Genomic DNA, 24792 nt, shown 5'->3' with positions numbered 1-24792 from the left:
ATGAGTAGAGGAAAAGAAAAATCAGACATACAAAGCCTCAGTGAAAAATCTTTTTTTCTACCAAATTTAGTATTTTAAAAGAATTATTTGAATACAATGATAAGGCTAAGAATTACGGTTTGATATGTTCCAGAGAATATCACTAAATTTAGGTTGCAACTACAGTTTGGAAAATGAATAGTATTGTATGATTTTTCTGTCTGTGAAAGGGTCTATGTTATCATCAGCTATGTAAAGAGCAAACCTGTAGAGTGCGGGGATTGTCTTACTCATCATTCGCTCCCAGGCACCTCTCACAGTGCTTGGCACATACTAAGCAGAGACTAGATTCCAAAAGAGATTTCTTTGGATGCTGACTACTGGTTTAGGATTAACAGTAAGATATATATCTGGTTTGTGAGTCAGTTTAGAAATGTATTTATACATTAGATTCTGTTTCCCCTGGGATTTTTCTACCCTAATCTACTTAATTGAAAGCCATTTTTAGAGAGAAATTAAGTTTAATCTTACACTAATTATCATAATAAAGCTATCATTCTGCACAATTTAATAAAACAAATCAATGTCTTCAATCAGTCTCTACCTCCTAGAGAGTTATTGTGGTAAGTTGGTCTAACTAGGCAACAGTTATCACAGAAATTGCTAGACTATCAAGTTCTAAAGGTATTACCTAAATCAACTTTTAGTCCTTATTATGCTTTTTGTTTATTTTCCATTTTTCTATAGTAAAGGAAAGCAGAAGAAAATCATGAACAAGGGGGATTTTGACTGGGTTAATATAATCTTGATCATGAAAATGTATATTGCATAGAAATTTGCAGTTTACAGACTGCTTTAATATTGCATGTGTGCTAAGTGGCTTCCATTGTATCTGACTCTTTGCAACCCTATGGACTGTAGCTCGCCAGGCTCCTCTGTCCAAGGGATTCTCCAAGCGAGAATACTGGAGCGTGTTGACATGCCCTTCTCCAGAGGCTCTTCCCAACCCAGGGATGGAACCTGCGTCTCATCTCTCTTGCATTGGCAGGCATGTTCTTCACCACTAGCACCACCTGGGAATCCCTGCTTTAATATTTCACACACTTTATTTCCTTTTATTAGAGCAACTCAATAATTAAGTGTTATAATTTTATTTTTTGTACCAATAAGGTCTGGTTAGCTGTTACTTTTCCTAAGCTTCCATTCCTTTGTTTTTTATATTTCTCTAATTGGCATTCATCAGATTAAAACAATTACTTGTCTAAATTGTTATTCCCTCCACTAAACTGGATATACCTCAAAAACAGGAACTATACCTTCACCTTCATTACAAAACTACCAGATATTTATCAGAAGATTGTGTATAGTCAGTACCCTTTCTCTTGCAAGTGACTGAAGCTCATTTCAAACTATATAAGAAAAAAGTGAAAAAAAAAAGAATATTTTTCCAATTGACTTATACAGTTGGGAAGTCTAAGAAATAGCTGGCTTGCCTCTTTCACTTTCTTTTTTTTTAATTTTTATTTTTACTTTATTTTGCTTTACAATACTGTATTGGTTTTTGTCATACATTGACAAGAATCCACTACAGGTGCACATGAGATCCCAATCCTGAACCCCCCTTCCACCTCCCACCCTATATCATCTCTCTGAATCATCCCCATGCACCAGCCCCAAGCATCCTGTATCGAACATAGACTGGCGATTCATTTCTTACATGATAGTATGCATGTTTCAATGCCATTCTCCCAAATCATCCCATCCTCTCCCTCTCCCACAGAGTCCAAAAGTCCATTCTAAACATCTGTGTCTTTTTTGCTGTCTCGCATACAGGGTTATCATTACCGTCTTTCATTCATTGGCTACATTCTTCATTTCACACTAGACATGCTGGCTCTTGCAGTTCCAAAACTGCCTCATTATAGCTTGTGATACGAAAGAAGGAACACCTATTTTTCATTACTCATATCAAATTTCACTTCTTGTTTGAATCCTATGACTATCTGTGAGCTAATTAATTAGGCCAAAGACCATGGAGAACTCATATTTTTAAAATCAAGACGTAAGGAAGGCTATGTTTCTTTCTAAAGGTTCTTGGGGAGAACCCCTTTTCTTGCCTTATTTAGGGACCATCCACATTTCTTCTTTAAGATCCCCTTTCTTCATCATCAAACCCAGCAACATTCATCTCTGAAGCTTTCCAGAAGTCTCAGCTCATTCTTCAGTAGTCAGATCTGTCTGACTTTCCTTTTCTGCCTCCTTCCTTTAATTCTAAGTCCTTAGAATTATACTAGTCCCACTGAAGTAATAGGAGATGACTCTCTATCGTAAGGTCAGGTGATTGACAAACCTCAATATCATCTATAAAGCATTAATTCCTCTGTTATATAACCTAGCTTATTCACAGATTCCAGGGATTAGGACCTGAGTATCTTTGGGAGGTCATATTCTACCTCCTTTACCTTCACTGTTGTTCAGTCACTCAGTGGTGACCAGCTCTTTGCGACCCAGTGGACTATAGCACACCAGGCCTCCCTGTCCTCCAGTGTCTCCCAGAATTTGCTCAAATTCATGTCCATTGAGTCAGTGATGTTATCTAACCATCTCATCCTCTGCTGCCCCTTTCTCCATTTGCATTCAATCTTCCCCAGCATCAGAGGTTTTCCAGTGAGTCAGTTCTTGGCATCAGGTGGCCAAAGTAATGAAGCTTCAGCTTCAGCATCAGTCCTTCCAATGAATATTCAGCATTGATTTCCTTTAGGATTGACTCGTTTGATCTCTTTGCAGTCCAAGGGACTCTCAAGTCTTCTCTGGTCTACTGGAGAAGGATGACAACCCACTCCAGTATTCTTCCCATGAGAATCCCATGAACAGTATGAAACTTTCCTTTATAGGGTCCAAGAAAAAAGTCTTTTTTCTGTCCTAATATTATGTTTAGTACCTTACTTCATGAGCCTCTACCACTTGCTGTTATATAATTATCTGATCAGTAGAATAAATAATCACAAGGAACAACTGAAACTACTATTTACATTTTGTTATCAATGAATAATATCTAGTAACACCTACAGGCCTGAAAGCTTTATGAGGTGAGATATCACCGTTTATCTTTTTTAATTTCTGTAAACTGAAGCACTTTACTCATTTTTTGCCAACTAACAGTAATACAGATGGTATAGTTGAATAATAATGATGATTGATCGTATTCACCAATTGACAAAGCCAAAGGCACACTCTCTTTTTTAATGACTTTTCCACACTGCATTTAATAGTGTGATTCAGATTCTTCTCACATCAAACTTACAATTGCTATATATCATGAGTGTTTGGTGTTACTTTCAATTAACCTAAACTATTATTATTTAAATTCTACATTCCAAGAGTCTAAAACATTACACTTGCCATTTTGGGTGGCTAGCCATCTAAATTTTAGGCAATTCTATCCTATTGGTGGGTGATCCCTTATCAAGCAATTGGGAACTATTATTAATAGTAATAGCACCTACCGTGTTTTAGGCTTCCCTGATGGTTCAGTGGTAAAGGATCTGCCTGCAATGTGGGATACCTGGGTTTGATTCCTGGGTCAGGAAGATCCCCTGGAGAATGGGATGACTATCCATGCAGTATATTTGCCTGGAGAATTCCATGAACAGAGGAGCTTTTGGGGGTTGCAAAGAGTTGAACAAGACTGAGTGACTAACACATTGCACACCATATTTTAGACTTTACACTGGATTTCCCATGCAGATACACACACATATCACCACCCTCACTAATTAATCTTTCAAGACATTTATAAGACAAATATTTATTCATTTATAGATCAGAATTTTTTCTGAAAATTTTATCATCACTTATCTAGGCAGTGATAACTAGACTTACAGACTAAGAACACAGAAAAATAATAGAAATCTTTTATCACATCACTTTTCTGGCCAAATAACAATACACATATTAAATTACTTAATTTCTGGTCAAACATAAAAGGTAAAAAAGTCATACTGTTTTAAATGAAGGAAAAGTCATTTACAAGCTGAATTGGAATCATGCTAAGTCACTCTCAGACTGCTTTTCATTCTACACACATAGCTCATCATCTATTTAGATCCTCTACTTAAAACTTTTCAAGAGATTAAAGCTGCATTTAAGATAAAGTCAAAACCTCTTTCTGGGTCTCACCAGGATCCACCTCATCTGACCTTCTTTCTCCACACAGCTTCACCTAACTCTCCCCTCCTCCTTGCTCACTGGGCTGCAGCTGTGCAGGAATCCTTTAGGTACTTTAGACACAAGCTCTTCATTGCCTCGGGGCATCTTCCCAGGCTGTTGCCCTCTCATCTTGCCTCCTTGCTTGAGCAGTGTCCTCTCGTCCTTTAGATCACAGTTTAAACACCTCGTTTCCAAAGGAAACTTCCTTGAGTATTCTAACTAAAACAGCCTCCTTCCCCCTCCCCCCGTCAGTCTCTACCAGCACTTGTTTCCTTCACAGCACTTGGTGTGAGTTGTATGTGCTAGTTTGTTTACTTGTCTGTTGCCTATCTCAGTACAGGGAAGGGTATTCACTGTTGAATTCTGAACACACAGGACTGGTGACTATATTCAATATTTTTTTTTTGAAATAATTTTATTTTTCTCAAAACTAAGAGTATAAGTGATCTGAAGCTTACCGCTCTGGTGTTTTCTGAACAGCTCTATTCCAATGCATTTTTGGTTTTGTCTGTCATATTTATGTGCATAGTTAAGTGATTCAAACTGAAGAAATAATAACTTACAATTCAAAATCAAGGATCTGCTCTGACACATATTTTAAAGGCATATTGGTTCTGAGTTGGGGCCCAGGCTTCTGCATTTTTAATAAGATTTTCAAGTGATTCTGATACACAGCAGAGTTTGAGGAGGCCTGCTTGAGTGTGAACATGTCCTGTTATGCATCTACCTGTATCTGCTAAATTTTATCAGATCTAACCCTTTGGTTAATCCATGCTTGAAACCCTTACATCCTTAGGAACTTTCTGACCTGGATATTTAATGAATACATAATACCGTTATTATTCAGACTCTTTTATCTCTTGTTCTGCTCTAGATGAGGCTTTATTCTTTTAAGCTACTGCAATGCTGACATCCTGGGTTTATAATTTAATTAGGAATAAGGAGTCTAAGGTAGAAATTACAAGTTATCTTTCCTGAAGAGTTTGAGAGTCATCAGATACTGGACATATAATGTTCATAGTAATTGTTTTAAAATAAAGCTAATCATAAGAAGAAAGCAAATTTTAAAATTATTTTTAGTTTTTAACCTGCAAATATAAATTTTGATTATGAACAAATGTTAGTTTCCAACTCTGTGACTTTGTTTTCTTATTCTTTTGGCTTATTGCTTTCAATTGCTAATGTATTGAAAAAGATATGACTTTCAGTTCAGCTCAGTTCAGTCACTCGGTCGTGTCCAACTCTTTGCGACCCCATGAAACGCAGCATGCCAGGCCTCCCTGTCCATCACCAACTCCCGGAGTTCACTCAGACTCACGTCCATCAAGTCAGTAATGCCATCCAGCCATCTCATTCTCTGTCGTCCCCTTCTCCTCCTGCCCTCAAGCCCTCCCAGCATCAGAGTCTTTTCCAGTGAGTCAACTCTTCGCATGAGGTGGCCAAAGTATTGGAGTTTCAGCTTTAGCATCATTCCTTCCAAAGAAATCCCAAGGCTGGTCTCCTTTAGAATGGACTGGTTGAATCTCCTTGCAGTCCAAGGGACTCTCCAACACCACAGTTCAAAGCATCAAGTCTTCAGCACTCAGCTTTCTTCACAGTCCAACTCTCACATCCATACATGACCACTGGATAAACCATAGCCTTGACTAGACGGACCTTTGTTGGCAAAGTAATGTCTCTGCTTTTGAATATGCTATCTAGATTGGTCATAACTTTTCTTCCAAGAAGTAAGTGTCTTTTAATTTCATGGCTGCAGTCACCATCCACAGTGATTTTGGAGCCCCCCCAAAATAAAGTCTGACGCTGTTTCCACTGTTTCCCCATCGATTTCCCGTGAAGTGATGGGACCGGATGCTATGATCTTTGTTTCCTGAATGTTGAGCTTTAAGCCAACTTTTTCACTCTCCTCTTTCACTTTCATCAAGAGGCTTTTTAGTTCCTCTTCACTTTCTGCCATAAAGGTGGTGTCATCTGAATATCTAAGGTTATTGATATTTCTTCCAACAATCTTGCTTCCAGCTTGCGCTTCTTCAAGCCCAGCGTTTCTCATGATGTACTCTGCATATGACCTTATTATTGCTCTTAAGAGATAAATTTTACATGTATGCACTGTAAGGAGTTTTGAGATATAGTCCATTAATAATAAGCAACCTACAATCCCATTCACTTCTTATCTCTCACTTGTTTCACTTTTCACATTTTATGTCATGGGCATATACAGAAAAATGTACAGTATTTTATAGTTAAAGCAAATGTACTATATTAAGATTATATTGTGCCAGGTACATCTTTCAATCATATTTATCAATGTATAGATCCCTTCTTCTATAAATAGTCAGTGTGGTACTAGGAAAAATATTTGTGACATTTCAGGCACCTGTTAGTACTTATATATACATTAAAATACAAATTTATAAATATTTTATTTAGATTATATTTTACCACCCTTATCTAGGTATAAAATGAACACAATGCTTTATTTGATAATCTTTCAGAAATTCTCTTATTTGGGGATGAGTGTATGAGTATTTTGTTAAAAATTCATGTTTTACCCACAAAGTATATTCCATGTACTCCTGGGGGTAAAGGGGAAGAACCTCTACCAAGTTGGCAGGATTTGAGCAAGGTAGATAGTGAAGTGTAAAGTGAAAGTCGCTCAGTCTTATCTGACTCTGTGACCCTATGTCCATGGGATTCTGCAGGCAAGAATATTGGAGTGGGTTGCCATTTCCTTCTCCAGGGGAACTTCCCAACTCAGGGATCAAACCTCGGTCTCCTGCATTGCAGGCAGATTCTTTACTGTCTGAGCCACGAGGGAAGCCCAAGGAGGTAGTAGTATTCATAAAACAAGCAAAAGTTTAGCTGTTCTATTTGTGACCTGAGATCCTTTGAAGATAACCTCTCAAAACCCTCTTTCAATTAAGATTGAAAATGTCAGGTTTACTGATATCATTGCCCATTTTAAGAAACAGTAGTAATCTTGATTCAGATTCATCAGCCATTAATAATATTCATGTTTTGCCTGAGGTTAGTATCACTCTTTTAATATGGAGGAAACATAAAGAATGTAATTTCTTATCTCACATTTGCTTTAGGGAAGTAAGGATCTTCCCCAACCACCTCCCTTTATGTTGTTCTAACATTTTCCAGAGGTGAGATAATTTAGAAAGCTCAGTGGAGTGAAATTAATTTTTAAAATAACAATACATTTTTCATCTAAACTTATTAAATTCTACTCAACCTTAACCATATCTGAGAGTTCCATCAGCTACTCCATTAGTAGTTTAAACAGCCTACAATACTGAACAATAAACTATATTGATATAAGTGAAATAGCTTTTATCTCCCTTCCATGCTTTAATTCACACATTGATGGGCTTTTAATGTTCCTAGATATCCGTGGAATCCAAGAGTTTCTGGACAAAGTGTCTCAGCAGGGGATGGATGTTGCACTTCAGAAGGTGGAAAACAACATCAATAAGATGATCACCACGCTCTTTGACACCATGAGAATAGAGGAATTGAATCGCTATCGAGACACTCTTAGGCGAGCGATCCTTGTTATGAATCCTGCCACAGCCAAATCCTTCATAACTGAGGTAAGTAAAAATTGTCATGGACTGGGAATAGGGTGTAAAAATTAAATGTTTCAGAATAGATCCCACAGAGGAGATGAAAATTAAGAGCAGTGTGAGGGAATTAACTACACAACTCTCATTAGCACTAATTGAGGTAGCACAGTGAATTCTTGTTCATCACATTTACCCCGTACTGTCCAGTTAATTGCTAAGAATGCTTTGTATTTATATGTATTTAGGCACCTATCCAGGATGACTTTAAGAATTCTTATGGGGATTTAAAAGTGCTGCTTACCTGAATGGATTTCACAAATTGTTTAATATTGATACTTAAATTTTTTATGCAAGTTAAAATTTTGCTTCTGAGAAAAGATTTACTTGAGTTAAAGCTATTCTTGCCTAAACATGATTCCTGCTATGAAACATACAGCAGGTTCTTCTCCTCTATGTTCAGAACTCTGTAGCAAGACAAATAATTGAAACTGTCTGAAACTCTGCGAAGTGATGATCATTGTGCATTTTATGGTTCTGGATCATCAAAATTTGAATGGTATCTGTACCTTTGGCTAGAAGCTCTGAAACTTTGTAAAAATACAGTTGAGACTATTTGATCTCTCTATTCTAAAATCTTTGCTATTCCCTTAAAAAAGGTTATTGTCAAGTAATTTTGGGGATCACATTTTTAGCTATATATAGTGCTGAAATTAGTCATGATATTATATACTTTCACATGGATTTTATTATTAGTTTTAAAATTTGGGGCGACTTTATTTCACTAATACAGTTTTCTTCACTTCTCCAATGTGTTTTCTTTAGCTCCCAAAGTACTGATGTAAAGCCTCCAAATTAAGAATGTGTTAGAAGTTATTTGACACTCTATAATATAATTGGTATCAGAGAACTTGAAGCAGAATATAAATCACTGAGAAGAATAAACCTTGGAAAATATCTATAATACATTTTTTATTTTAATAGAAAACTTTGTTATTCAGTTTAAGATCAAATATAGAACTTTGACCTTTCTAGGTCTAGCATGTAACTCAGAGAGTCTCATTGAACCATTAAATGTTTCCCCAATAGAAAGAGTGTTTCCAGTTTTACAAGAGTTTGTTCTTTCCTTCAAGAAACACAAAATCTGCTAGAAGGCTGAAGGCAAATATATAAGGGCATATAATATAAATTGGAGTCTTAAAATTATAATAAATAAGGTTGAAGTACCTATGTTCACTTTTGGTGGGGAAGATCAGAGGAAGCTTCATTGAGAGGGCAGGTTTGAACCAGACTCAGTGGCATGAATACAAAAGAGAAACTGTAGTCAGTACACAGGTGCAGGACCACGTCAGTCACGTTCTGGTTGTGTGATGCCTGCAAATTACTTAACAGTTTTGAGCTTCCATTTTGTCATCAGTAAAATAGGAATATCATTGATTTCAACTTATTATATTTGTAATGTAGGTTAATGAGATATAATAAGCCTTAAAGGAGTGATTGGACAGCTGGTACCTAGCAGATACTTAAGAAATGGTAACTTCTAGATCATCTTTTCTAGGTGTACATATGTATCAAGTAGTATGTAGTACCTGTCTGACACTTAGCAGGTGCTTTGGCCCCCTGTTCTTAACTCTGAACTTTGACACTTGTAATAATCTGCTGCTTCCATCTTTTTTTCTCAAATACATAAATCTATGTTTGTGATTTTCCTGAGAGATATATCTCCCTTCCTCTACCCAAACACCATTTTTCCCACTCATTTTGTCCTTCACAACTACTGATTTTATGTATAGTCTCTGTATATCCATAATCTCTAAACTATGGGCTGGGTTTAAAGTCTCAAGCCTTTATACTCTTCTCTGATCTATGTAGTGGTCCCTGCTTCTCCATTAGCTGTTCTCAAACACTTTGCACCTTGATTCTGCTCTCTCAAGTTCCAGAAACATTTCCCACTTAGAGAATAGACTGACCCCTTAAGTCCTAGACACAGCTCATTCAAAAAGCAAGTCACACCAAATTTAAAAGGCAAGTAGCATCAGAGGTCTGGAGACACACAGAATAGTTACTGACTTAGAGGATTACTTATTTAGTGGAAGAGGCAAGCATGTAACTAAATAATAAAATGTGAAAGAAAAATACTATTACAGTGATGGGTAAATGTTGCTCTGGAATGCCATAGGAGAATTCACTAAGTCTGCAGGGAGTTTGGCTGGGGTCAGGAAATGTTTCACAGAGGATTTGCTTTACCAGAGTGGTGCAAAATGAATCAGAATGTATTAGGCAGACAGTGATAGGCAAATGAAACTTCATTCTGTGTGGTTATGTGTTTGTGTGTGTGTGCACAGTCGTGTGTGTGAAAGACAAAGAGGTGGGCGGGGAGGTGGACAGAATTTTAAAAAGGACATACAATTGAGGGTTTTATAATGAAAAGACAGAATCCTTTGGTCTACCTATTTCTCCATCCAGTTATACTTTTCAGAAATAATTACTTTTTTAGACTTAAACAATAATTCACTCAGGTTTTTCTGTAAGATCTTTAGAAAAAATACAGCAGCTTTAAATAGAAACGTGTGTGTGAGTGCTCAGTCACTTTAGTCCGTCCAGCTCTCTGTGACCCTACAGATTGTAGCCTGCCAGGCTCCTCTGTCCCTGGAATTCTCCAGGCAAGAATACTAGAGTGGATTGCTATGCTCTCCTCGAGGGATTCCTCCCCACTCAGGGATCAAACCGGATCTCCTGCATTGCAGGCAGATTCTTTACCACTGAGGCACTGGGAAAGCCCCGAATAAAAACAGTTAAAGAAACAAAAAGGTTTGCAAAACCCAAATCCTGTGTATCATCTAGGAGCAATGGGTCACTATTTACTAATTCAGTGTTCACAGAAATTTATAAAACATAACCTCCTCTCATACTTTTCAATTCCTCACTTCACTCCTGCCTGCCAGTTGGCTTGGCATTTCCAGGCATCAGAATTGCTAGGACTTGGCAGGATAGTCCTCTGTTCAGTTGCTGCCCCATGATGGTATCAAATCCTGGCTTCTCCCACCGTGCTTCAGCAGATATCACTACTTCATCTGCTTTTCTTCTTTTAGTTGTTGTTGTTCAGTATCTAAGTCATGTCCAACTCTTTGCAACCCCATAAACTACATTCTGCCACCCTTCCCTGTCCTTCAGTATCTCTAGGAGTTTGCTCAAACTCCATTGAGTCAGTGATGCCATCCAACAGTTTCATCCTCTGTTGCCCTCTTGTCCTTTTACCCTCCATCTTTTTCAGGATCAGGGTCTTTTCCAGTGAATCAGCTCTGCTCATCAGATGGCCGAAGTATTGGAGCTTCAGCTTCAGCATAAGTCCTTCCAATGAGTATTCTGTGTTGATTTCCTTTAGGATTGACTAGTTTAATCTCTGGAGAAGGTGATGGCACCCCACTCCAGTACTCTTGCCTGGCAAATCCCATGGACGGAGGAGCCTTGTAGGCTGCAGTTCATGGGGTCGCTAAGAGTCGGACATGACTGAGCGACTTCCCTTTTACTTTTCACTTTCATGCATTAGATAAGGAAATGGCAACCCACTCCAGTGTTCTTGCCTGGAAAATCCCAGGGACGGGGGACCCTGGTGGGCTGCCATCTCTGGGGTCACACAAAGTCAGACATGACTGAAGTGACAGCAGGGAGGGGAGTTTAATCTCCTTGCTGTCTAAGAGACTCACAAGAGTCTTCACCAGCACCACAATTTGAAAGCATCAATTCTTCAGTGCTAAGCCTTCTTTATCGACCAGCACTCACATCCATACATGACTACTGGAAAACCATAGCTTTGACTACATGAACCTTTGTCAGCAAAGTAATGTCTCTGCTTTTTAATACACTGTTTAGGTTTGTCATAGCTTTTCTTCCAAAGAGGAAGCGTTTTTTAATTTCATGGCTTCAGTCACTGTCCACGGTGATTTTGGAGCCCCCCAAAATAAAGTCAGCCACTGTTTCCACTGTCCCCCCATCTATTTGCCATGAAGTCATGGGACCAGATGCCATGGTCTTAGTTTTTTGAATGTTGAGTTTTAAACCAGCTTTTTCACTCTCTCTCTTTCACCCTCATCAAAAGGTTTTTTTATTTCCTCTTTGCTTTCTGCCATTTCAGTAATTTATTTTAAAAAACACTTTTCAGATGGTTTCTGTCCCTTTTTCTCATGGTTATTTGTTTACGAATCTATTCAATCCCTTATATTTTATTGGGGTTTTGTAAAATATCCCAGTTGACTTTCTTCAGTTATAGATTCCAGAATGTTCTTTCAGAGTTTTGGAAATTATCAGAAGATACTTTAAAGAGCTGTTGTTATAGTTGATAGCATACTTAAACATTTCTTAAACATTTTAGATCTGTAAAGTACAACATATAACATTTTGCCCAAATTCCAAATTTACAGTTGAGAAAATTAAAGACCTCCTTAGATGTAATCTGTTCTATTCTCCAACTCCCTGCAGCCACATTCAACATCTTTGCAACTAGTGTTGATAGCGGACGCTAGGAAACTCACAGAGCTGGAAACTGGTAATGTAACTTGTCAGCAGGTCAAAGGGGTACATGACTCTCAGGTCCTGTGAGATATAGAAATGACTTACAATGGATTACATGATGGAGAGAAAGGCAGATGAAGCTATAAAGAAACTGATGCATTGGAATAATGGGAAAGAGAGAGGATCTACATGTTATGATGAGGTCAAAGAAACACGTTCAATAAACACTGAAGAGAGGGAAAAGAGGAAGTAAGAAATTCTGGTCAGAGAGAGGGAATAGCAGAATTCCCAGCTTCACTGCTTCCTATATTTTATAAGTTGGCATGGAAAGTTGTTAAAATTGTCAAGGAAAATATCAACTTAAAAGTCAAAAGAATGAGTTTTAAAAAATAAATTGCTCACTTAGCATTGTCATTTAATTCCTGCAGGAGAAAATGGGCATATCAATTCTGTTTGCATCTTTTTTTTCTGTCCCTGGAGCAATTATATGGGTTTGAATTAATTATGCTCCCTTTGAAGTCTTAGAAATTTAGTATATTACATGTCTACAATTAGTGCTCCACCTCTCATTCAAGATTTCAAAGCTTTAATAAAAATACTGCAGTTATGTGCTGCTGAGTAAATCAACCTGCTGTGATATTGATGGAAAATTGTTATCACAAAGTTCCTGTAACTGTCCTTGAAATGAATATGGTGAAACAAGAGTGCTCACATGGTTTGATTTAAATATATATTAGGACGATATTTTGAAGAAACAGTATTTTTTATATAGGAAAAATGTTACTATGGATGTTATGTAATTTAAACCTTTTCCAGAAAGGATACGCACATCAGAACTTTTGGATCTTAACTTTTAGTTTTCAGGTTTGAGAAGAAAATTCAATTCTTTGAAAATGAGAAGTTCTGTTACTTAAATGGCAATGAATATCATTGTCTATTTGCATTTTTTTCCCAAATTTGCAGAAGAACCCCACTGTTACATAAAATCTGTTTATTCTGCAATAATAAAAGGGAATTATCTTTTATTCCTTAATCACACTTTATGAAATAGTTTTCATTCTATTTTATTGTATCCCAGATAACTTTGATCATGTCAAACAACCAAAAAGCAAAGTTACTTCTTCAAATATATAAGCAGCTTGCCAGAAATAAGCCTTTATGATGGTTTAGAAAACAAGTTGTCTCAAGGAATATTGAAAGGTTCCTAGTCATCAAAGGAGTACCCTGAATATTCAAATTACTGTGATAGTTGTCTAGTAGCTAGTCAAACAACCCAATTTTTACCAAGAAAAAGAAATTATTTGGAGATATTATGCAATGTCCGTTTTTTAAAGACAAGGCTAATGTAATGATATTAGACAAAGAAACTTGACTATAATTTTTCCCCAAATATATTCCTTGCATGAAAATCTCTATAATAATAGTGTTCATAGATGACTGATATGCATTTTTGAAGTACACTTTTTATTTAACTTTAATAGTACATATAATTGTGAAGTACAACTTAACAAATATCCATGCACCCAAATCAAGAAATAACATAACTAGCATTCCCAGAGTCCACTCCTGGGCACCACTTGGTTATAACCTTCTTGAAAGTATAACCATTATATTGACTTAAAATGCAATAAACTAGTTAACAATTTATATTAAACTGTATATGCATAGAAATATACTACGTATGTCTTTTGTCTGTTTTTACTCAACATTATGTTTATAAGGTTAATCCATGTTGAAATAGGTAGGAAAACTTTATTCATTTTATTGCTCTGAAGTATTTCATTATATGAATATGCCACAGTCTAACTTTTACTGATGATTTTTTTTTCAAGTTTTGCTCATTATAATTAGTCAGTCTATTCATGTTTTCTTTATATGTGTGTATTTTTATTGGGAATGAAATGTCTAGCTTAAGAGGTATGCATAAATTATGTCACTTATTAATGCTAGCTGATACAGCCAGTTTTCCAAACATTTACACCAATTTGGACTTCTCCTGGGAGCAGACAGAAGTATTTTAATTTTCTACTTCCTCACCAACACTTGTTATTTTCCTTCTTCATTTTATTTATACTAGTGGATAGGTACTAGATTCATATTTTATTTTTAATTTGCCTTTTCCTGATGAATGAGTTATTATATATTTATTGACTTTTTAATATTTTGTTTTATTAACTGTCTATTCTTTTTATTTCCCCCCCATGATTATTAGGATCTTTATATATATTAGGGGTAAAAGTCATTTGCCAAATATATTTTAAATCCTTTCTCCTATTGACTGTCTTTCCATTTCTATATACAGTAAATTTTGATGAATAGAACATCTTATTTTTAATGCATTCCCTTATTAAGTTGCTTTCTTTATAGTTAGTGCTTTTTGTCTTTTTTTAAAAGAAAGCTTTCTATTCCAAGATCAGGAAAACATTCTCATTTTTTTCTAGAAATTTTGTTTTATTATTTACATTCAAATCTGAAGTTAATTTCAAATTGTTTTTCATGATAGGTGGTGGAGAAACACTTATTTTCCATATGTTGTCTGTTATCCATTTCAACACTGGATCAATGTCCCTGGATGGAAAATAATGTTAGAGTGAATAAAAAGGGAAGTTAATTAGTGTATTTGAAGTATAGGGCCATTATTCCTATATCACATCTTGCATCTATCTTTTTTTCTCTCTTAACATGAAGCATATGACTTAAGTAGATAATAAAAAGCTATATTGATGATTTTATTGCAATAAATATCTTTCTATGATTCTATAATAACAAAAGTTAATGGTGCTAGTTTCTCTAATAAAAGTTGTAACTCTTTTCATGGGCTCAGTAGGCATGCATCAAGTAGCAGCTAATGGCTGGTCACTCAAAAATGCAACGGCTCTATATGGATATGACTTTTACAATGGCATAGAATTCTAAGAGAAGACAAAAATTTAACTGGCGTTAAAAAAAATAAAAAATCCACCAAACCATCCAACAAAAACTGCTTCATTCCTTACTTAGTCTTTTGTTATAGTTATATTGTTCTCAAATCCGAGTTTTTACTTTAGCTCAGTATTATATTGAACTGAAAGGCAGTTCTGTTACTAGCCAACCCACAGCTTTGGACTTTTATTTTTCAAATGAGAAAATATCAAATTTATTTTACTTCCACTTGACCAAAATCATGCATGACAGATCTTACTTGTGTTAACAAGGCCTGAAAGTGCCTTAGTATTTGCTTTTTTGGCTGGAGTTCTATTTAACTCTCAGAAGTTCTCTCTGAAGATGGGAATTAGGTTCCAATGAGTCCAAATTTCCAAATAAGACGGATCCAATTCACCTCTTTCCTGTGACCACTGACTTGGGTATTAATCTTGATAGACAGTCTGCTACTGATTCCTCCTAATAATCTGAAGGCCGTTTAACAATTTTGGCAATCTCTAATTTGCTAGTTTTTATTTTCTATAACTTTTTGATGAGTTCAACATTTTCATTCTATTCTTTTTATTTAAATGAAGTAAAAAAAAAAAAACCTGAACATAAATGAAAGCTGTACTTATTTGAAATATGAAATCACAATTGCTTCAGCTTTTAAGACAAAGGAATTCAAATCCTTCTCTAATTCAGTATTCATTTATTCATTCATTCAGACAATGTGTTGAAAGCTTTTCTGTGTAAAATAATGTGGAAAGCACTGCTAGGAATATAGTCATTAAAGATATATGGGTCTAGCCTCCAAGGAACAGACAAATTGATAAAGAAAATATTGTAAACAAAGAACATGAAAAATAGTAAAACCACAAGAAAATAAACAATTAAGTTACTCTTCTCAGCCCCAAGAGGGAGTTGAAAATAAAGATAACAAAATTGCTATCTAAAAATTTAAACAAACAAAGTTTGTAGATGGGCTTCCCTGGCGACTCAGACGGTAAAGAATCTGCCTGCAATGCAGACCTGGGTTCTATGCCTGGGTTGGGAAGATGCCCTGGAGGAGCACATGGAAAGCCACTCTAGTATTCTTGCCTGGAGAATCCCCTTGGGCAGAGCAGCCTGGTGGACTACAGTCCATGGGGTCACAAAGAGTCAGAAACGCCTGAGCTACTATGCACAAAGTTTGCAGATAATGTATAGGAGGTCTAGAAAAAAATTTTTTTTTCTTTTGTTATGGGGTAACTAAGACATCTTCTCTACTTTAAGAAATTCTTACTGTAACTTATAGTCTTATCAAAGCAAGTTTGAAATGTGAATGGATCCAAGAGTGATTAAATTTATAGTGAGTTTTTGCTCCATGAAGTAATGTGAACAAATGAAAACAAAGAGATTAGGTAAAATAGACCTAATGATAAATTTGAGTATCAGAACTTGCCACTGTTTGTTTGTTATTGCTTAGAAAAGAAGATATCAGACCTATAAGGCAAGGACTTGCCAACATACAAAGGTTTCTCTGTCAATGCCAGGCACAATTTCTTAGGCCTTAACCATGGTCTGAGTGAAATAATTTCAAAATTATGTACCTCTTGTTTCTGTTTCCATTCTCAACATTACACTTTGAAGCTGGGAGAATGGGGAGCCTCTGAATTTAAGCAATAGAAAGATATATTTGCTGCAAATAAGTAAATCAGCAATTTAATTAATATGCCAGTTTCTAGTAAATTCACTTAGTATATAAATGAAAAATACATGATATAAGTACCATTATTTTCCATTTCCATACCAAAACGTAGGTTATTGTATTTTGCCCTGCTGTTCTAAGCAGCCATGGCAAATGCATCTTAGTTAGCACTGGAGTCTAAATCTATTTGCCAACCTGGGTTAGGGTGAATCAATCTCCCAGAACTTAATCAATTCTTTAAATGCTTACTGACAATGGTCAATGCTTTAGATTTGTAGAGGATCAGATTTTAAGGTGTAGCCACCATGAAGCTTTGTTAGAAAGTAAGCAGATGGCCCTAAACTACAATTCTATTCACAATTTTTCTCACTGTAATACAGATACATAGAAAGTAAATAAACTGTTTAGGTTGAGAAAATTTAAAAGATTCATTTGAATTTTAGAGCAAGCTCTATTTTTAATAGAATACACAAAACTGTAGCAGAAGAAGATTCAAATATTAAACCTATATGTGTCTGCCCAACACTAAAATTATGTGAACATATGGGTCCATTAATTTCAAACATGAATTATTTTAAATATGTATATTACTTAATGAGGCAACATTTAAGTCAATTCTTGGAACTCATATTTCTTACTTGGATTTAAGGCAATTTTGTAGAAAGGTATCCTTCCGTGAATGAAGAACAGCATGCATAAAGATACTGAGAAGGAAAATTGCAGGAAGCTGGGTGGGACGGGGGACACATGCTAAGGGAAGTAGAATTTTAGGATGTAAAACCTTAATTGTATCAGACTGGTAGGTAAAAAACTTTGAATGTCAAACCTAAAGAAGGAGACTGCTACAAAGGCATCATGAACATAGAGGTTGAATTCAGTTTTCGCTCGACTATTAAATAGCTGTGTAGCTCTGACCAAGTCACTTAAAATCATTTAGCTTTGTTTTCCTCATCTATAAAATAGAGTAATTCCTGGATCTCAGTTATTTCCAAGGCTATATTTGGTAATGAAAATAGAATGTGTAGAATAATGTTCATACCTAGTAAAAATTTAATAAGTTTTAGTTGTACAGTACTCTAGAACTAGAGTAAATAAGAAAATGCAAATGGTGTTAGTAGACTTGTAAATTGATTAGATATGTGAAATGAGGTTGAGACATAGGAAAAAAGATGGATCCTATATTTCAAGTCTGAGTTTCAATGATGTTAATGTTATGAAATCAGAAGTATAAGAAAATGAACAGATTTTGAGATAATTAGATAAAATTTCAGTCATAAATTTGATGTTATTCTGGAATATCTAGATTGAGACATGCATGTGACTGGTGAAAATGAAAGAAGGGAACCCAACAGTCCTAAGTTGAAAAGCTGTTGTATTTGTCCATATGATGATCATTGGTGAACTTTGATAAATCATGTTTGTTAAAATTTTGTGAGGAAAAAATAAAGACTGTAAGCAAATAAAGTGTTGTTAGCAAATAAGCAGAGTAAGGGGCATCTCATTCAAGTCTGGAAGCAGAAAGGAGGACCACATAGTACTGTATCATGGAAAGGAACCTACTTCGAGGAAGACATTTTCTAAGTATGGAAGCTCATGTGGAAAGAGAGAAGACGATGCAATATACAGAAAAAGAATCAATGTACAATTATTGAAATGAAGTAGGATCAGTTTTATAAATATATTTGGAAGAGAGGCAGTAAGGAAGGATAAAAACATAGAGAATTTTAAAGGTAACAAGAATGCTCAATTGCATTTGGGTCGAATGCATTTATAGTGGAATCAGTAGATTCTAATTCATTTTTCTGTGTGTGCTTAGTAGACTGTATGTGCAGGCAGTGGGGAAAAATGAAGTAAAAGAAAAGGATGGCTGACTCAGGTTGGGGACTAGCTACAAAGCTACCAAAGTAGGACCAGGCTGTCTGCAGGGATCATAATACAGGTGACATAAGACATGTTGGGAAGGAACTGATTTCCAATAAGAAACCAACCTCCTAATATGAGTTACCAGCTTTATGAGAGAAACATATACTAAAATTTCCTTATAGTTTGTTTGAACTTACATAGTAAGTCTAGACTTTAGTTCCAAAAAAAGTGTGTTAATCACTCTGAAGATTAATACTTCAGAGATCAACAAAAGTGTTTTTACCTAGAAATATTTCAAAAATATCTCAGCGTTGGCACTACTGACAAATTGAACCAGATAACTCTTTGTTTTGGAATGCTGTCCTGTGCAGTGTAATCTGTTCAGCAATATCCCTACTCAGTAGACACCAAACATGGCAGTCAAAAAAAGTGCCAGATAGTGAGAGATATACCCATTAGTTGGAGATGGCATTCAGTTCAGTTCAGTTCAGTGGCTCAGTCGTGTCTGACTCTTTGTGACCCCATGAACCGCAGAACACCAGGATTCCCTATCCATCACCAACTCCCAGAATCCACCCAAACCCATGTCCATTGAGTCAGTGATGTCATCGAACCATCTTATCCTCTGTTGTCCCCTTGGCCTCCTGCCCCAGTCCTTCCCAGCATCAGAGTCCTTTCCAATGAGTCAATTCTTCGCATGAGGTGGCCAAAGTATCGGAGTTTCAGCTTCTGTATCAGTACTTCCAATGAACACCCAGGACTGACCTCCTTTAGGAGGGACTGGTTGGATCTCCAGGTAGTCCAAGGGACTCTCAAGAGTCTTCTCCAACACCACAGTTCAAAAGCATCAATTCTTCGGCACTCAGCTTTCTTTATAGTCCAACTCTCACATCCATACATGACCACAGGGAAAACCATAGCCTTGACTAGACGGACCTTTGTTGGCAAAGTAATGTCTCTGCTTTTTAATCTGCTGTCTAGGTTGGTCATAACTTTCCTTCCAAGGAGTAAGCATCTTTTAATTTCATGGCTGCAATCACCATCTGCCATGATGTTGGAGCCCAAAAAAATAAAGTCTGACACTGTTTCCACTGTTTCCCCATCTATTTGTCATGAAGTGATGGGACCAGACGCCATGATTTTCGTTTTCTGAATGTTGAACTTTAAGCCAACTTTTTCACTCTCCTCTTTCACTTTCATCAGTAGGCTTTTTAGCTCCTCTTCACTTTCTGCCATAAGGCTGGTGTCATCTGCATATCTGAGGTTATTGATATTTCTCCTGGCAATCTTAATTCCAGCTTGTGCTTCTTCCAGCCCAGCATTTATCATCATGTACTCTGCATGTAAGTTAAATAAGCAGGGTGACAATATGCAGCCTTGACGTACTCCTTGTCCTGTTTGGAACCAGTCAGTTGTTCCATGTCCAGTTCTAACTGTTGCTTCCTGACTTGCATACAGGTTTCTCAAGAGGCAGATCAGGTGGTCTGGTATTCCCATCTCTTTCAGAATTTTCCACAGTTTATTGTGATCCACACAGTCAAAGGCTTTGTCATAGTCAATAAAGCAGAAATAAATGTTTTTCTGGAACTCTCTTGCTTTTTCCATGATCCAGCGGATGTTGACAATTTGATCTCTGGTTCCTCTGCCTTTTCTAAAACCAGCTTGAACATCTGGAAATTCACAGTTCACGTGTCACTGAAGCCTGACTTGGAGAATTTTGAGCATTACTTTACTAGCGTGTGAGATGAATATAATTGTGTGGTAGTTTGAGCATTCTTTGGCATTGCCTTTCTTTGGGATTGGAATGAAAACTGAGCTTCTGCAGTCCTGTGGCCACTGCTGAGTTGTCCAAATTTGCTGGCATATTGAGTACAGCACTTTCACAGCATCATCTTTCAAGATTTGAAATAGCTCAACTGGAATTCCATCACCTCCACTAACTTTATTCGTAGTGATGCTTTCTAAGGCCCACTTTACTTCACATTCCAGGATGTCTGGCTCTAGGTGAGTGATCACACCATCGTGATTATCTTGGTCATTAAGATCTTTTTTGCACAGTTCTGTGTATTCTTGCTACCTCTTCTTAATATCTTCTGCTTCTGTTAGGTCCATACCATTTCTGTCTTTTATCAAGCCCATCTTTGCATGAAATGTTCCCTTGGTATCTCTAATTTTCTTGAAGAGATCTCTAGTCTTTTCCATTCTGTTGTCTTCCTCTATTTCTTTGCATTGTTTGCTGAGGAAGGCTTTCTTCATTTTACAAAAAAGAAAAATGAGCTACAAAGAGATTGTGAAAGTAGCCCAGGTCACACAGCAAGAAAGAGCAAAGCCAAGTCTAGACCATTCTTAAGGGGTGTACTATGTTGTATTACCTCTCCAGGTACACAATACATGTGAAAAAATCATCCTGGCTTTTTGTTTATGACAAAGAAATAGTTGGTATGCCTCTCTGTGTGGGTGTGTGCTTTAGTTGTAACTTATGTCCAATTCTTTTGCAGCCCCTTAGACTGTAGCCAGCCAGACTCTTCTGTCCATGGGTTTTCCCAGGCAAGAATACTGACATGGGTCCCATTTCATCTCCAGGGGAATCTTCCCAGCCCAGAGATAAAACCTGTGTCTCCTGCATTGGCAGACAGATTCTTTAGTTCTGAACCACCAAGGAAGCCCAGTTTGTGTGCATAACTGCCAGTAAATGTTTTTTAAAAAGAGTTTGCACTGGAGTGAGCTAATAGAAAATTACTGGAGGACATGATGGAAAGCTCAGTCAATGTGATTATGTCATCTGTGTTTGTAATTGGTGTTTACCAAACTTAGCCTCCTATCCAACCACAGAGATGCATCTTCCTTGATTATTACATCTCAAAGGAATGGCTCCTAGGACTTTGAGAAAGACATTGTTAGGATTGTAAAACTAGCAAGAGGCTGGAAGAAGATTTGTATCTTAAAGGAAAAGAGAAAGAGTGTATGATTGCAAATGTTCTAAGGTAAATGTTCTAAGAAAAGGGATCTCAAAGGTCTAGATTCAGAAAGAAAACTGTCAAAAGCTTAGTGAAGCTGAGGAGAACATTAGATTGTCTTGGGTCAAATATAGACAGGCTATTTGGACTAAATAGATTCTGTTTAACTGTTTTCTTATGATTCATATAACATATATTGTTATGTTTATATATTTTAGCAATCATTGAATACATATTCAGCTATATAATTTAAAGAAATATATTCTCATTGTCATGTGAGGAATTTTTGGAATGAAAGGAGTTGTTAGAGCTCCAGTGGCTCTCAAGATAGTATGTAATTACTGATGTGACAAAACCATTAGATATACTGAATGTGAACTTTCAGAACTAAAGAGTAATATTGATTTAATCTAAGAGGTTCAGGTAGTCAACCTCATATGGGACTTCAGGAGGAAACAGATGGCAGTAGTGACTACCCATTGCTAAATTTCCTCAAGCAGGGCTAAAAAAGGGCAGAACCAGAAGGCTGGGAAACGTGGGGTCCAAAAGGCCCATGAACCTGACTATATTTCATAACAAGACATATTTGCCTTTGCTCAGAGTCCTGAAATAAATTTTCAGCATGATCCAAACACTTTCATGGTGCATCTGACCTGAGTTCACTATAGCTACAAACAAAAGCTTCACAAACTCTCAGTGGAAATGAAATCACAGTTTCAAAACATACAGATTTGGGTGAGTATAGCATATACTTTACATCTTTATGATTGTTTTCAGAATTGTAAACCTTAGAGTATTCCTAAATTATCCCTACCTTATCCTATCAAGTTTGCTCTATTTCAAGATAAATTGGTTTGAAAATAAACTAAGACCATAAAATAAACCCATCATCCTAGCATTTTGGAAATGTATATACACATTTAAAAATAAGCGTAAGTTTTTGCAAATTGCATCAAATTCCAGGGCCACTGATTCCTTGGAGTCAGATTCATTTGACTCTCTGAAAACGAATTGGTTTTCATGAAGCTATTTAAATATATTGAGTTACTATTATCTTCCTAACCCCAAATAAAATTTGAGAAGTATTGAGCCTGGACATATCTCTGCAATTCTCAATAATGTTTACATCTGGAAGTGTCAGATCCCCCTTCTGCAGGGGATCTTCCCAAATCAGGGATGGAACCTGCACCTCCCGCATTGGCAGTTGTATTCTTTACCACCAAGCCACCTGAGAAGCCCCAATTAATCCATACCTCATTGTATTTCAAACCGTAACATGTTTCTTGACCCAGCAGCTGGAGGCACATTAGCTGTTGAAAAAGAGTTATTTTCTCTTAATCCTCACCAACTAAACTATTGGAACTCTGGTACTCTCTGAACTGATAGTGCAGGACCCCAAGGGTCTCTCAAAACCTACCATTTCTTTTCACTTTCCACAAGTTTCTGCTATTGAGGTGTTTACTTGATGACCCATTTGCTCCAAATGTAACTTGGAGACATGTTACTGAAGTTTGGCCTTTGTACCCAGGTGCCAGATTAAATCTCAGAGACAGTTTTGGGTGAAATAGAACTAAAGCTATTTAGCTTTATTGCTTTGCCAGGCAAAGAAGGCCACAGTGGGCTAATGCCCTCAAGACCGTGTGTCCTGCTCATAAAGGGGTAGTGAGGAGTCTCAAAATGTTCAAGGAACAGAGTATGATCAGCTCGATGACATTCTTCTGATTGGTTGGTGGTGACATAATTGGGAGTCAGCATCCTCAACCAGCTGGTTGAGTCTCCCGCTGGTCTAGGGTCTACACCCTTGTGGGCCACATACAGTTAACTTCTTCCACCTGGTACAGGCTTAAGTGTCTGCAAAACAGCTCAAAGGACATGGCTCAGAATATTATCTGTAATCATTGAGGAAGAACTAAAGAGCCTTAACTTGGTTTAATGGCTAAATTATTATTTTGTCTCAGTTGACTGTTTTCCTTTCTTTCTTCATTTCTTCACTTCTCTGATTAAATTTATTCTCATTAAATAAATCAAATTTATTATTATTATTAAATTTATTCTTATGAATGTTTTTCTACAGATAAAAGGCAGGCAGAGGATATGGATAGGAGTTTCTCCTGGGAAGGCCTCACAGGGTCCTGATGGCTTACAGACTGATGCTACTACTAGGAAGATTTACATATCACTGTCACAGCAGGCTGTTGCCAACACCACTGTTCAGGGTCTCCAGGCCACAGCAAAATGTTTCCTCCAGTCCAACAGCAGGATCTCAAAACTAAATCTTACTCCCCTAAGAGCTGAGCTCTCTGTTGAGGTTGGACCATATTCCTTGGAGAATGAGCGGATCTAACTAAGTCATCTAGCAGTGAGTCTCCAAATGTCCAGGTGTCTTTCCTTTTAATTAAGCAGCTTAAGCAGGTATCCCACCATGCCAGCCTTTCAGACATAAACAACAGTTGAGATGGCTGAAGCTAAGCCATGCTGGGGACCCCAGAACAAAACAATATTACTCCTTAAAATGTGCATATACTCGGAACACAATAATCACTTCATATTTACTCTGAAAAAGCAGAATTCTGACAACAGGATAAGCAAAAAATAAACATCAACAAAAGGTTGGCCTTTAAATTTCCCTACTGATTAACTTTGTTTTTCTAGCTTTGTTTAATGGTCACACGTCTTTGTGAATTTTGGATCTTTTAAAACCTTTTACCAGCATTCTCATTATTATTGTTATCCTTTTGACTATAAGCTTCACGGGGTTAAGGTTCTCTATTTGTTTAACTTTAAATCTCACATCATATGCTAATATATTGCATATAGATGCTCTAACTAAGTGGTAAATTTTTGAGGTGAAATTTTATTTTGGCTTTGAGGGTTTTAGACATTTTATAACTGATTTAAATAAGGACTAAGTCATATAAACCAAGATGAATCAAACATTTTCCTTCTTATCTGTTGCATTCTTTCTCCTTGCAAATGTTTATGTATTTGCCTCATGTTAAATTCAATCTTAAAATCAGTACATTCTGCCTAACCAATAATCTCTTGAAACGTAACTGAAAGTAAATATTCTCCTCAGCAAACGACCCACCCCCTCCTTAGAGTGTCTACTCTT

At 36.6% G+C, this 24792-nt stretch overlaps 1 protein-coding gene across 1 annotated transcript in view; it reads left to right on the top strand.

Annotated features, from left to right (window-relative positions):
- Positions 1 to 24792, top strand: part of GRID2 (glutamate ionotropic receptor delta type subunit 2) — a 1640866-nt gene that overhangs the window by 894299 nt on the left and 721775 nt on the right. The window contains exon 4 of the mRNA XM_004009703.6: positions 7582 to 7787. Coding sequence (XP_004009752.1) covers positions 7582 to 7787 — 206 coding nt within the window. The remainder of the gene's footprint in view (positions 1 to 7581; positions 7788 to 24792) is intronic.

The sequence above is a fragment of the Ovis aries genome, chromosome 6 (assembly GCF_016772045.2).
Source record: "Ovis aries strain OAR_USU_Benz2616 breed Rambouillet chromosome 6, ARS-UI_Ramb_v3.0, whole genome shotgun sequence".
Lineage (NCBI taxonomy): Eukaryota > Metazoa > Chordata > Mammalia > Artiodactyla > Bovidae > Ovis > Ovis aries.
This window is presented reverse-complemented; position numbering and strand designations above follow the sequence as displayed.